At 40.2% G+C, this 15571-nt stretch overlaps 1 protein-coding gene across 6 annotated transcripts in view; it reads left to right on the top strand.

Moving 5' to 3' along the window:
• Window positions 1-15571, top strand: part of LOC140495928 (synaptotagmin-like protein 2) — a 110468-nt gene that overhangs the window by 45495 nt on the left and 49402 nt on the right. For all 6 annotated transcript variants that reach the window (XM_072595237.1, XM_072595239.1, XM_072595233.1 and 3 more), the window contains exons 4-5: window positions 10620-10710; window positions 12766-12853. In XM_072595237.1, the coding sequence (XP_072451338.1) occupies window positions 10620-10710; window positions 12766-12853 (179 nt within the window). The remainder of the gene's footprint in view (window positions 1-10619; window positions 10711-12765; window positions 12854-15571) is intronic.

Raw genomic sequence — 15571 nt, 5'->3', positions numbered from 1 at the left:
ACTCCGAGATGCAGTGTGGTCTGGTCCATCAGCTGGGTGTGTGTCCCTGAGCACGCAATGTCCTTGCTGCAACATTACAATGATTGTTGCTCAATTGTTGCAATCTGAGGTGCAGCATTGAAGGACAGAAATGACCTCTAGGAAAATCAGAAATGTGACATGAAGGTCTTAGTAGCTGGCACATATCAGAGGCCAATGTCCTTGGACGTGGGGTAAGTGTGACCAGTACTCCAGGAGCATGATATGAAATGTTTGTGCCTGTTTTCCAACATGGAAGCCATTTTGAGCAAGTGGCAATCTGAATCCTCCAGACATGTGCTCTGATTTCTATGTTGAGTTTTTCCAATGTCTAGTTTGTTGTATGAGTTGGATAAGTCTGGATCCTGAACATTTGTGAGGCACACTGGGCCATCAATAAAGAGCTGAACAAATGTTAATCCCTGTTAATTGGCAACTGTCTGGTGAAAATCTCACATGGGCCTCACTGCCTCACACAACTCACTAAAGCTCAGATTGCTCAGAACCCTCCAGAAACACACTATAATTCCATAAGCTTTCTTTTGTTTTACAGCTATTTCCGTCAATGGCCTGTGAACTTGTGGTTAGAACAAAGAACAAAGAACCTTACAGCACAGGAACAGGCCCTTCAGCCCTCTAAGCCTGCGCCAATTCAGACCCTCCATCTATTTTCAAAGGAACTGTATCCCTTTGCTCCCTGACCATTCATGTATCTGTCCAGATATAACTTAAATGACACTATCGTTCCCACCCCTACCACCTCCGCTGGCAACGGATTACAGGCATCCACCATGCTGTACGTGAAGAAATGTCCACGTGTATCTCCCCAAAATTTTTCCCATCCCACTTTGAGCTCGTAATCCCTAGTAATTGAGTGCTCCCCTCACCCATTTTCCACTCTGGGAAAAAGTTTCTTGCTACCCACTTTGTCGACACCTCTCAAGATTTTGTAGGCCTCAGTCAGATCCCCCCTCAACCTCCTTCTTTCCAATGAAAATAATCCTAATCTACTGAACCTCTCATCATAGCGAGCAGCTTCCATATCAGGCAACATCCTCTGCACCCTCTCCAAAGCATCCACATCCTTTTAGTAATGTGGTGACCAGAACTGTACACAGTATTCCAATGTGGCCGAACCAAAGTCTTATACAACTGTAATATGACCTGTCAACTCTTGTACTCAGTACCCCTTCCAGTGAAGGAAAACATGCCGTATGCCTTCTTGACCACTCTACTGATCTGCGTTGCCATCTTCAGGGAACAATTGACCTGAACACCCAGATCTCTCTACACATCAATTTTCCCCAGGACCTGATCAATTATCCACACATATAAGTGGATAAATCCCCAGAACCTGATCAAATGTACCCTAGAACTATGTGGGAAGCTAGGGAAGTGATTGCTGGGTCTCTTACTGAGATATTTGTAGCATCAATAGTCACAGGTGAGGTGCCAGAAGACTGGAAGTTAGCTAACGTGGTGCCACTGTTTAAGAAAAGTGGTAACAACAAGCCAGGGAACTATAGACCAGTGAGTCTGATATCGGTGGTGGGCAAGTTGTTGGAGGGAATCCTGAAAGACAGGATGTTCATGTATTTGGAAAGGCAAGGACTGTTTAGGGATAGTAAACATGGCTTTGTGCGTGGGAAATCATGTCTCACAAACTTGATTGAGTTTTTTGAAGAAGTAACATAGAGGATTGATGAGGGCAGAGCAGTAGATATGATCTATATGGACTTCAATAAGACGTCGACAAAGTTCCCCATGGGAAACTGGTGAGCAAGGTTAGATCTCATGGAATACAGGGAGAACTAGCTATTTGGATACAGATCTGGCTCAAAGATATAAGACAGAGGGTGGTAGTGGAGGGTTGTTTTTCAGACTGGTTGCCTGTGACCAGTGGAGTGCTAAAGGATCAGTTCTGGATCCACTATTTTTCATCTTTTATATAAACGATTTGGATGTGAGCATAAGAGGTATAGTTAGTAAGTTTGCAGATAACACCAAAATTGGAGGTGTAGTGGATAGCAAAGAAGGTTACCTCAGATTACAACAGGATCATTACCAGATGGGCCAATGGGCTGAGAAGCGGCAGATGGAGTTTAATTTAGATAAATGTGAGGTGCTGCATTTTGGGAAAGCAAATCTTAGCAGGATTTATATACTTAATGGTAAGATCCTAGGGAGTGTTGCTGAACAAAGAGACCTTGGAATCAGGTTCATAGCTCCTTGAAAGTGGCGTCGCAGGTAGATAGGATAGTGAAGAAGGTATTTGGTATGCTCTCCTTTATTGGTCAAGAGTATTGAGTCCAGGAGATGGGAGGTCATGTTGCGGCTGTACAGGATATTTGTTGAAAAGATTATGTGAAACTTGAAACAGTTCAGAAAAGATTTACAAGGATGTTGCCAGGGTTGAAGGATTTGAGCTATAGGGAGAAGTTGAATAGGCTGGGGCCGTTTTCCCTGGAGCATCGGAGGCTGAAGGGTGACCTTATAGAGGTTTATAAAATCATGAGGGGCATGGATAGGATAAGTAGAAAAAATCTTTTCCCTGGGGTGGAGAAGTCCAGAACTAGAAGGCATAGGTTTAAGGTGAGAAGGGAAAGATATAAAAGAGACCTAAAGAACAACTTTTTCACACAGAGGGTGGTACGTGTATGGAATGAACTGCAAGAGGAAGTGGTGGAGGCTGGTACAATTGCAGCATTTAAAAGGCATTTGGATGGGTATATGAGTAGGAAGGGTTTGGAGGGATATGGGCTGGGTGCTGGTAGGTGGGACTAGATTGGATTGCGATATTTGGTCGGCATGGACAGGTTGGACCAAGGGGTCTGTTTCTGTGCTGTACATCTCTATGACTCCTTTATTCTGAGACTATGCCCTCTGATCCTATACTCTGCCAAGAAGGGAACTCTTCCAAGCCCCTTAAAAATCTTATGTTTCAGTGAGATCACCCTCATTCTTCTAAATTCCAATGAGTCGCGGCCCAACCTATTTAACGCTTGCTTATATGGCAATCTTTCCATACCAGGGACCATCCTAGTGAATCTTTCTGAACTGCCTCCATTGAAATAATGTCTTTCCTTAAATAAGGGAACCAATACTGCACACAGTACTCTAGACATGGTCTCACCAGCACCTTGTACAGTTGCTGTCAGGCTTCCCTATTATTATGCTTCAAACCTCTTGAAATTAGGGCCAACATACCATTAGCCTTCCTGATTACCTGCTGCACGTGTGTGCCAGCTTTCTGTGTGTGTCAAGTACAAGTACTCCCAGGTTCCTTTGTGTTGCAGTTTTCTCCATTTAAATAATAATCTTGTTTTACTCTGTCTTCCACATGAACAACTTCATATTTTCCCACATTAAACTCCATTGCCAACTTTTGCCCACATCTTAATCTATTAATATTTCTCTGTTAGCTGTTTGCATCACTCTTGCGACTTGTCTGTCCACCTGTTTTTGTGAAGTCTGCAGATTTGGCAACTATATTCACTTCCTTCCTCCAAGTTATTAATATATATTGTAAATAATTACGGTTCCAGCACTGATCCCTGCAGAACCCCATTGGTTACAGATTGTCAACCTTAAACAGAACCACTTATACCCACTTGCTGTTTACTGCCTCTTAACCATTTTTCTATCCATGCCTGTATCCTACCTCCAATACCATGGACTCATCTTATGACTTTTGTGAGTTACCTTGTCAAATGCCTTCTGGAAGTCCACAAACAACATATCTATTGGTTGCTCTCTATTCACTCTCATTGAGACATCCTTGATAACCTCTAATCAGTTAGTCAGCTGCAATTTCCATTTCATGAAGCCATGTGGTACTTTGATCAGATTATGATTTTCCAAATGTATAGATGTTACTTTCTTAAGAATTGATTCCAAAATTTTTTCTACAATTGATATTAGGCTAATTGGCCTATAATTGCCCATATTTTGCTTCCTTTCCTTTTTGAGTAGGGATGTCACATTTAGCAATTTCCCAATCCTTTGGTTCTTCACCACAGTCCAAGGATTTTTGGACAATGCAGGGGCACCGTCCTGAATTCTTGAACTCTTCCTAACATCTAGGTTCTGGTAACATTTAGCCCATAATTTCCAGGGATCGGACTGCCTTCTTCATCTCTTTCAGGATCCAATCATGGAATCTGAATGCTTTATCATTTGTTAATTGGCAGCTAAATGTTTTCTCCATCAAAATATACCTCAGCTTGCTCTTAATCAATTCAGGGTATGTTTTTTTTTCTGTGGTATCCTTTTTCCTCTTTAATACAAACCAGCGCAGTGTAGTTATTAAATGTCTTTGCTATTTTTTTGAGAATCATCTTGAAATAGGCAATCCTCTGAGGAGTTTCACCTCTGGTTGACCAGAAGTAATGAACACAATTATTTCAAATAATCAGCCTTTGAAGGGGGTGTGGGGAAAGTGGTCTTTAAACATATTTCCAGGGGATGTGATAAATTGCATGTAAAAGTAAAATGGATCGGATTAGCAGCAGAAAGAAGTCAGACATGGAGCTTTTCATTAACTATCAATCACATTTTGACAGAACTGCGTCATTCCCCTCTGTTAGAGGATGCATAACAATGTGACAGGCCAAACCAGTTGGACGGCATTTTGCAAACAGGCAAAAGCCACAGCATTGCTTCACTATAATTCCATGTGAGTCACAGCCTTTGGCAATCACAACTTTAATGGTTTAGGCACTTGTCTGAAGCCAGAGGACAGGAAATAAACCCATCGCTGATCCCTATGTTCTGGATTAGTGGTGCTGGAAGAGCACAGCAGTTATGTGCTCATTACTACAGGATATAAAATGTATGTAATCCCAGACTGTTGAGTGTGTACATATATTACAGAGAAGATCCTCAGCTCTGATATTTGGAATATACTGAATGGGTAAATTCTGAGCCAATATGTCCCAGATGTCGCAAATGGAGGTAGGGGGAGAAAAAAGATCACAAGTTTAGTGCCCCTATTACAGTATGTCTGTTTTCCAGTGGAGCTCCATTTTAAAATTTGAAAATTACTGCAGTTCCAGATGTCAACAATAACAAATCAGCATTACAGCAGCACAGTAGCATACATAGTATATTTATTAAAGTTTGCATATAAGGTTAACATATAATGAATGCATCAAATAAGAATGAAATCACCCTTCACACACACACACACACACACACACACACACACACACAATTTTGACCAGTTACCCAACATCCCACCCCACACAATGTATTCAACCTGCTCAACTAATGTTAAACATAGACAGCTAATATTCAACTTCCATCAGCTGAGACCTTCATAGACAAAAAAATGTTTTCTTTAAAAAATAAATGCTGACCTCAAATTGTTGCTGTAATCATCTGAGCATAGAATGAAGCACATCCATGGAACTCACATGGAAGAAAAGAAGCCTGTCTGCACTGAGATTTTCATGTTATCTAAAGACTGAGACCACCAACAGAACCAGTGTCAAGAAAATGTCAAGAGAATCTCCTGTTCAAATTATAGCAGTACAATTGTGCATACTGGGCACCAGGGATTGCCACAACTATCAACTTGGAAGAACGATGGAGCTGACTCAGGAATGTACAGTACAAATAGACACATAACAACAAATGCTGGATTATTGGTGCTGGAAGAGCACAGCAGTTCAGGCAGCATCCAAGTAGCTTCGAAATCGACGTTTTGGGCAAAAGCCCTTCATCAGGAATAAAGGCAGTGAGCCTGAAGCATGGAGAGATAAGCTAGAGGAGGGTGGGGGTGGGGAGAAAGTAGCATAGAGTACAATGGGTGAGTGGGGGAGGGGATGAAGGTGATAGGTCAGGGAGGAGAGGGTGGAGTGGATAGGTGGAAAAGGAGATAGGCAGGTAGGACAGGTCCGGACATGTCATGGGGACAGTTACTGAGCTGGAAGTTTAGAACTAGGGTGCGTCACTATTATCCTGACCCCCTCACACTCACTGCGTCACTATCTCCCTGATCCCATCACACTTACTGCGTCACTATCACCCTGATCCCCTCACACTCACTGCATCACTATCACCCAGATCCCCTCACATGTACTGCATCACTATCTCCCTGACTCCCTCAGACTTACTGCATCACTATCAACCTGATCCCATCACACTTACTGCGTCACTATCAGTTTCCTCATTTCCCCTTCCCCCACCTCACCCTAGTTCTAAACTTCCAGCTCAGCACTGTCTCCTTGACTTGTCCTACCTGCCTATCTCCTTTTCCACCTATCCACTCCACCCTCTCCTCCCTGACCTATCACCTTCATCCCCTCCCCCACTCACCCATTGTACTCTATGCTACTTTCTGCCCACCCCCACCCTCCTCTAGCTTATCTCTCCATGCTTCAGGCTCACTGCCTTTATTCCTGATGAAGGGCTTTTGCCCAAAACGTCGATTTCGAAGCTATTTGGATGCTGCCTGAACTGCTGTGCTCTTCCAGCATCACTAATCCAGAATCTGGTTTCCAGCATCTGCAGTCATTGTTTTTACCACATAACAACAAATGGTCTGAGCAACAAAAGAAAGAGAGAAAAGTATAAACTGATAACAGCAAGGACCTTGCAAGCCTCCCTCTCCCTATCTCTTTAACCTCAAAGCCAGTTCCTGGTGAGAAAGCTACTGCTTTCTCTACTGCTATTTCCCTACTGCAGCAGAATATGAGACAACAATTAAACAATTTCCTTCACATTTAAAGTATAACACCTCAAAGACTTTAAGGGCTTCAAAAAAAACTGTGCAGCCAATTCTTGCCATCCATAGCAAACGCTTTATTTTTAAATCTATCATCTGTTGTGTGTGTGTGTGGGTGTTGATGTATTCTTTTTATTTTTCTCAGGGTTAAGGAGGTAATAATAGTCCTCTTTCTTATACACAAGAAAACCTTGTAATTTGCTCCCTTCATTTTGATATGTTTCATAAGTTTCAACTAAAGTGACACCTGTGTGCTAAGAAGTAAATTAAAATATTTGTTAGACTGACAGAGAAGTTTAAAAAGAGGGAGCCAGTCATTCCTCTGTAACAAGCTCCTCTACAGCCCTCCACACCACCCCCCTACACACACACACACACAGTCATCTTCCCATCTCCCACCCCCATCTCCCCTTATCTTCATATAGGTCAGCCTGATGATAGCAGACAGCATGCAGGCTCAGCAGCTCTGACAAGCTGGGCCTGACCCTTGCTGCTGCTGTTCCAAAGAATGAATGTTTTTTGTCGACTATCCATTTATTTCACTCAAATAATGCATTAAACAGTACAAGTTATAAAGATATGACTCAGGGAGAGAAACCGAAAGATGAACAGAGCAAGGGCAGGACCAGATATTATTTGGGACCTGGTGCCATTATGAGGTTTAGTCTCCGAGCAGGTGAAACTTGCAGCTCCCTTGCTGATTCTGTGACACTTAACAGTGGGCATCACCCACTGCTTGGGAAACACTGTCCTGTTGCATTTGTCCTGGGTTACTTGCAACAGTGTCCAGGAGGTTAACCTTTAATTCCTGGAGTTCTGAGGAAACCTCTGGAACACTGGTAAACCTCTCCAGCATGAGTTCTCGCTTTTAGAGAGAGTAAATCATATTTTATTCATTCATTTTCATTTTTATTTATGTTAGAACAGAGATAAGATCTAATGAATGTTTTCTTTAACTGTTGTATGGAATAAAAAATGAATAAAGGCACATGTCTCTCACTTCCAAACTGATAATTCTATCAATTTCCACAGTTTCACAGGATTCAAGAATGTGTAGCTTTCCTTCTTCTCTCCCTTTCATTTCCTTTCACTTCTCTCATTTCTTGTATCTCTTTTACCTCACTCATTTTCACTCGCTGTTACTATTATGTTTTCTCTTATTCTCTTATTCTTTCATTCACATTTGGTGTCATTGACTGGTTCTCACTCTCATTCTCACTCTTGCTCACTTCTTGTTTTCTCACTACCACTCTCTCACTGTCTTTCCCTTTTTCTCTTTCTTTCTCTCACTCTTTCATCACTTATTTTTCTGTGAAATGATGACTTTACACTCAAAGTTCTCTGTCCTGGAACAATTTTATCCAGTCCTAGTCAGCCTGATTGCTCAGAACAGTACTGATAAATGATCATTACAATCAGACCAGAAAAAGAAAATCACTCTAATTAGGAATGTCACGCTACTACTTAAGCGATTGTTATTCTGAAATTTTACATCTGGTAGATTTGGACGCTGATATTTACATCTTTATTTTGATGTTCTGACCTGGGAGGCCTTCATTGAACCCTGTAGGTTTAGTTGATACCTAGCACACTTCATGAAGTTACATAGGTCAGATGCATCTACCAGATATAATGGTATTCCATTTCCCCAGCAAAGAGCTCTTTGATATTGTTTACCCATTACAGCTAAAACTAACCTTTGCGTTAGTACAAGACATACCAGGGACATTTAGGAAGAATCTTTCAATTTGCTTAGGTGTATACTAGCAGGCTAAACAATAGGGATACTATTTTTATTTTCTCTCCTTGACGATCATCAACTGGAAAGTTTATTTGAGTTTGTAACCATGCCAACACAAATATTAACTAATTTCCCATAATTTGATTGGCCTATACCTCTGTGGGAATCAGATGACCTCTCCTAAATTGCAGTGGAGGAACTGAAATCCTGGGATGGAATTTTTCCACAGGATTGACTTTGAAAGAACACATGGTTCACAATTCAACCTTTGCTGTTATAACATTAATTAAACTTTCCATTGGAATTAAGTGAAGAAGGGGTGGAAATTAAAATATGATGGTAGATTCAAGAGGCTGTCCATGCTGTATTTCAGGAATCATATGCAAAATTAAGCTAAATAAGATATTGCTAATTTAGGAGACTCAAAAAGAAGAAACTTAAATTAATAACATGAATTTGAATCTGACAGAAAACTTGATTTCATTAGCTGAATGGGATGAAAACGTAAGAGGGAAAGGGTTAGGATGAGATCTAATTACACAATTTGTTCACAATTTCTAGGAATCAAATTGAGACCACTGGAAACTCATTTCACATACAACAATTACACCTAGCGAGATGAGATGGTTTTTATCCATGATTGGACTAGATGTGAACTCAGAGTTGAAAAGAGTAGTATTTTACCCCGTGTCATATATAGTTCCAGTGGAGGTTTTAATTCAGGACTAGTTGACTTTAACTTAATCAACAAAGCTTTACCTTGTGAACACTATAAATATTTAGTGTTATGAATTGTTTAAATTTAGTACAGTGGATTAGTCTAGATATTAAATTTGTGGATTGAGAGAAGAATGAAATTTTATCAAAAGGAAAGGTGTGACAGATAGGTTGGCAGAGAGGAAATAGAGTTTAGGAATAAATGGATCTTCTGTGAATGTCAACCAGTGTCTGGGATGGGTACTGCAGGCATCAGTGCTTGGATTCCAGCCACTAACAATGTAAATGATTTAGCTGAGGGAACTAAATGTCAGTTTTCAGAGTTTGCAGATGGCACAAAGTTGGCTGGGAGGATGATGAGGGGGATGTACAGATACTTCAGTGTGATTTGGGCAAGTTGAATAGTTGGGCAAATGCAGGACTGATGAAATATCGTGTGGATAAATGTGAGGCTATCCACTTTAGTAGCAAAAAGAGAAAGACAGATTATTAACTGAATGGTGATAGGTTGGAAAATGGGGAGGTGCAACAAGATCTGGGTGTCCTTATACACCAGTCTCTGAAAGTCAACCTGCAGGTGCAGCAGGCGGTGTAGGGTATGTTGGCCTTCATAGCAAGGAGATTCGAGTACAGGAGCAGGGGGATGTCTTGCTGCAATTGTACAGAACATTGGTGAGAACATATCTGGAGTATTATATGCAGTTTTGATCTCCTTATCCATGGAAGGATGGTCTGATTATGGAGGGAGTACAAAGAAAGTTTACTAGACTGATTCCTCATGAAATGAGGAGAAATTTTTCACCCAGAGATTGGCGACCCTGTGGAATTCTGTGCCATAGTAGGCGATTGAGGCCAAACCTTTGAATGTTTTCAGGAAGGAGTTAAATATAGGTCTTCGGGCTAAAGAGACCGAAGAGTTTGAAAAAGAAAGCAGGAGCATGGGACGGAGTTAGATGATCGGCCATGATCATATTGAATGGCAGAGCAGGCTCAAAGGGCTGAATGACCTATCTCCACTCTTATTTTCTAAATGACCTTTCAGTTTAAATTGCTAAATGCACAATATTAGTACAATATTCAATAAAATGTGATTTATTGAAAATGTATATTTTTGGCTGTATGTAAAACTGCAATATTTGATATTTATAAAATAATTGCAATTATTGATATTTTGTGTACGATTAAAGTGTTCATAGATTTACATTGCATGTTAGCAGATTATTTTGGTATTAGAACTGAGCCCAATCCCTTACTTCCTTGCTCTGCAGCTATGGTTAATGCATTATATTGCTCACTCACCCTTTATTTTTCAAAAAAGCAGGAGATGTAAAATGTTATATGAAATCAGCAAGTTAATTTTTCAAGTCATACATCCTTTTGGACACTTGTTACCTTTTAATTTTGTTCTGTTTACAGATTCTGCGCAGAAGACTGAATCACAACAAGCTCAGCTTTCATCATACCTCATCCCAACCTCATCTCAAACTGCCAAATATGAAGAATCAAGGTTACTACTTGCAAATTTGTCATTACAGCAAAATTTTCCAATCACCATACCTGCTTCTGATAGAAGAGAAAGTCACTGTGGGGCAGGGATTTACAAACTTAATAATAAGAAAAATTTTTAAAGTTTTTTAAAAAAGGCTTTCTGCTAAAAGATATAATCCTGTTACACAAATATCAGAAAAAAGCTAAAACATAAAGGGACAGAGACACAGTTCAACAGTTTAAAGCATTTTGCAAAAGATTTATTAATTAAAAGATATTTTCTCACAAGCACAATATTAAATGAACTTTCTTTAAACAAAAACAGAACACACCATTAACAATATAATCGGTCTGATTGGTCAAGGTTCTAAGTTGCGCATGAATCCGTATAATGTAGCTCCAGAGCCATAGATTGCAGACCCCTGCTTTAGGGAATGATGTGTAAGGTCAAGGAATGCGCTCAATGATTAGTGTAGATGTTTAATTTTATAACACTTGCTATCTGGACCATGAAGTGAAAATAGACATTGAACTGTGATACCATGGTGCTGTTGTAGATAAAGCTCTACCCTCATGTTAATTAGGAATCCAGGAGAGGATATTGAAAACTGAAGCTTTTTTATGTTTAAAACTATTTTGTCTCTGTGTTTCCTGATTCTCTTTTATCACCAGCACCCAACCACCTTGTACCATTAAATTTTGAACTGTTTTCTGTGAGATTGTGAGCCATTTGCATTGACTTTCTTTCTAGTTCTCCCTCTTTGCTGTAGGATAGCGCTGTTCCCTTTCAATTGATCTATTGGCATCAGAACATTGTTAGATGGGGAACTGTAAGTTTGAACTTCTATCCTTTCGGCCTGTGGTGAATTAAGTGGTTTTGTTTTAACTTGTGTTGAGATTAATTTTTGCTCGCTATTTGTTATTGAGTGGTTTGTGTGGTCTGCACACCAGATAATGTGTATACTTAGCCAATACCTCAATTTTTTTGTCCTTCATGGGGAAACCATGTACTCTTATCATTAAGTGCTAGTTTTATCTCAATCATGTGTAATGTGTGAAAAATTAACATGATCATTAAATATCAATTAAGAACACTGCTATAATGAAATTTCATGTTAGCCAAGGAAATACCTGTAGCTGTGGCACTTTAAAACAGCATTGCATTGACAAGACTCGATTTTGTACAACGAAAAGTTCACTGTGCTACTGAGTAATTTCATAAAAATGCAACAATCTGCTTGCATGGTTAACTGCCCTGATAAGGGTTGTGCCTAGCTATCCTGCTTTCGAAAATATTTTCAAAGTGGGATTGCCCCTGTATCGTTAGTGATTTGCTAGAATGTGACAGTTTTGGCTTATAGCCACATTGCTCCACCCCTAAAACCATTAATTAGTCAGTAATTTCTGTATATTTTACTGGAATCTTCATTGTTAACTGTTTGCACAATGTACCTTCGCATTCATCACTTGAGTGGTTCAGTTTTGCCAAGGTAAATGGAACAAAGGTAATCAACCCACTACGGGCTGTTCATGGGACACGTTGATACAACTGCACACCCTTGTTAACACAGGTTTTTGTCAATATTTATGTATGGCTGTCACAAGATGTATTTTTATGATGTGTCCGCAGACAAGCTTAAATTATCCTTCAGCCAAGTGCCAGATATTTGACTTCACGCATGCATTGATCATTATATTGACCTTGTGCAGCAGCACTACTGGGGTTTCCATGACATTAATGAATTTTGAGTAACCATTTAATTTTTTTTATATAATAATGCCCTTCATTTAGAAAAGTAAAGATAGAGGGAGTATGGAACTCTGGAAAATGGCAGTTTTTCAGAACAAGAAAAATTCAAGTTGTTAAGCATGCAGGGCATAGTAATGGAAATCAAAATAGTGTATAGAATTATAAATGAAGCAAACAACTAATACTGACTTTACTACAGAATATTACCTCTTACTAACTTTCACAACTTAATTAATTAATGACTTGGGAAGTGACACTTCAGTAACTTGGTTGACCCCCTGACCTCTCCATGTACATTTCATGATCTTACTGTGTTTATTTTAGTGATTCAACTGATGGAGCCAGTGAAGAGTCTCCAGATGAGGATGAAGCAATCACAGCAAAACGAAAGACTAAAGTGAAAGATATTCAGGTAGAAAAAAAAAGCGTTGAACAGTGTAGATGGTGAACCAGTCAAATTTGCAAATGGTTTGCCTTCTTTATTGAAAACAATCTTATACATTTCTCATTATTACTTACATTTATTTTTAAAAGGTTGATCTCCCCTAGTTTGTTTTTCAACTTCTAGCCTCCTCTTAAGTCATATACTAACTCTCTAGATGCTAGAAACTTTCTGGTATCTTGTCGCAAAGGCTGCTTTCTATACAAACTGTGCTTTTAAATGATATGTGGGACTGAGGAAAGGGGAAGCATTCCAAGTATAATGATCCTATCCTGGCTCAAGCAACATTTTTCTTTCACCTCTATGTAGGGTTGTTGGATACTGATGATGAGGAAACCATGGTTGGTTTCCTTAATTACTCTCCTCACCCACTGTCCCTGGTCAGAAGTTCAAGATCAATTATTCCCAGAGCACTGGGGAAATAGGAGCTGTGTAGCAGGCCATTCAGCCCCTTACACCTGCTCAGCCATTCTATTACATTGCAGCCAATTTTCTATCTCAACACTTAATTAGCCTGTCTAAATCCCATTGAAAGCCACTTTGCATTCTCGTCACAAATCATAGTCCCAAATAGTTTTGAATGATCAGAAAACTGGGAAATATTACATTTGATCCCCAGATCCAAATAATTGATATAAATTATGAATGCTGGCCCTCAAGCACTAATCTTTGCAATATCCTAATAGGAGAAACCCGATGTAGACTCCTCTACATCAGGGAGACAGAATGCCTTCTTGTGGATCATTTCAGAGAACATCTCTGGGACACCTGCACCCCACCAACCCCACCGCTTCATGGCTGAACTCTTCAACTTCCCCTCCCACTCCATCAAGGACATGCAGGTCCTGGGCCGCCTCCACTGCCAAACTGTTATCACCTGACATCTGGAGGAAGAACACCTCAAATTCCACCTTGGGACCCCGCAACCACAACGGGATAAATGTGGCTTTCAACAGTTTCCTCATTTCCCCTCCCCTCACATTATCCCGGTCCCAAGCCCTCCTGGCACCGCCCTCCTGACCTGCCATCAACTTTCCCATCTATCTGCTCCACACCCCTCCCTCCTGACCTATCACCTTCTCCTTCACCTTCATCTACCTATCACTTTCTCAGTTACCTTCCCCCCAATCCCACTGCCCTCCCATTTATCTGTCAGCCCCCTGGCCCTTAAGCCTCATTCCTGATGGAGAGCTTATGCCTGAAATATCGCTTTTCTTTCTCCTTGGATGCTACCTAACCTGCTGTGCCTTCCCAGCACCACACTCTCAATACCCTACTAGTCAAGAATTTGAATCATTCATTTCTTTCTACTGTCTGTTACCTGTCATTAACCAGTTCTCAATTGTTCCTGTATATTATCTCCAATCCCATGTGCATTAAATGTTTGCTAACCTCATGTGTAGGACATATTGAAAGTCTTATGAAAATTGAAATACACCACATTCATTAGTTCCATTTATATATTGTGCGAGATACATCTATAAAGACTCTAGCCTGTTTGTCAAACATGTTCTCCCTTTCATAAATCCGTGCTGACTCTGTGTAATCATATCATTAATTTGTAAGTGTCCAGTTATCATGTCCTTCATCATAGATTCTAGCAATTCCCCAAAAGGCTAGCATGCCTGTATTCTCCCAGTTTCTCCCTCCCTCCTTCCTTAAACAATGGAGTTATATTTGCTACCTTCCAATCTAAAGGAATCATTGCAGAATCTGTAGACATTCCTCAGTGCGAACAGTTTCTTTCCACCTATTCTGTCCAAACTCCTCGTGATTTTGAATTTCTCTTTCAAATCTTCTCTCAATTTCTCTAAGCAGAGCAACCCTATCTTCTCAGACATACAGGTAATTGAAGGTCCTCATCCCTGGATCCATTTTCCTGAGTCTTCATGTCGTAACTGAGTTGTTCTGTCTTGAATTGGACACAATACTCCAGTTGAGGCAGAACCTTTTTGTTTCATTTCCAGGGTCTAGGCCATCATTTATTGCCCAAAGATGCAGAATAAGAGTTGACCACATTGCTATGGGTCCATAATTCACAGGCTAGACCATGTAAGGACGGCAAATTTTCTTTCCTAAAAGATATGTGTGGACCAGATGGGTTTTTCCGATAATCAACAATGACTTTATTGTCAGCATTAGACTCTTAATTCCAGACTTCTTTTTACTATTGAATTGAAATTCCACCATTTCCATGGTAGGATTTGAACCTGGCTCTCCAAAAGATTACCTGGGTTTCTGCATTAATAGTGTTGTAGATTATAGCACTAGGTCATCATTTCCCCATTCTGAGGAGGAGTCACATCAGGCTTGAAATGTTAACTCTGTTTCTTTCTCCATAGATGCTGCCAGACCTGCTGAGTTCTTCCAGCATTCTTTATGTTTGTGCACATATACACAGTGGCATCTTTGCTCCTGCATCTCTTCTTCCTCACATTTCTCTGCATTACATGGCATCCACCAATATTACCAGCAATCATGCTCTTTTATGTGTTCCTTTATTCTTTAATGGAATCTAGAAATGCATGATTTCCCATTCCTAATTCCACTTCACTGAGTGGCACTTGCGAAGCCATTTCTGAGGACAGTTAAAAGTCAACCACATTACTCTGGATCTGGAGTCATGTGTAGGCCAGATCAGTTAAGAATAGCCATTTTTGTTCCCTAAAGCAGAGCAGTGATCAAGGT

The sequence above is a fragment of the Chiloscyllium punctatum genome, chromosome 25 (assembly GCF_047496795.1).
Source record: "Chiloscyllium punctatum isolate Juve2018m chromosome 25, sChiPun1.3, whole genome shotgun sequence".
Lineage (NCBI taxonomy): Eukaryota > Metazoa > Chordata > Chondrichthyes > Orectolobiformes > Hemiscylliidae > Chiloscyllium > Chiloscyllium punctatum.
This window is presented reverse-complemented; position numbering and strand designations above follow the sequence as displayed.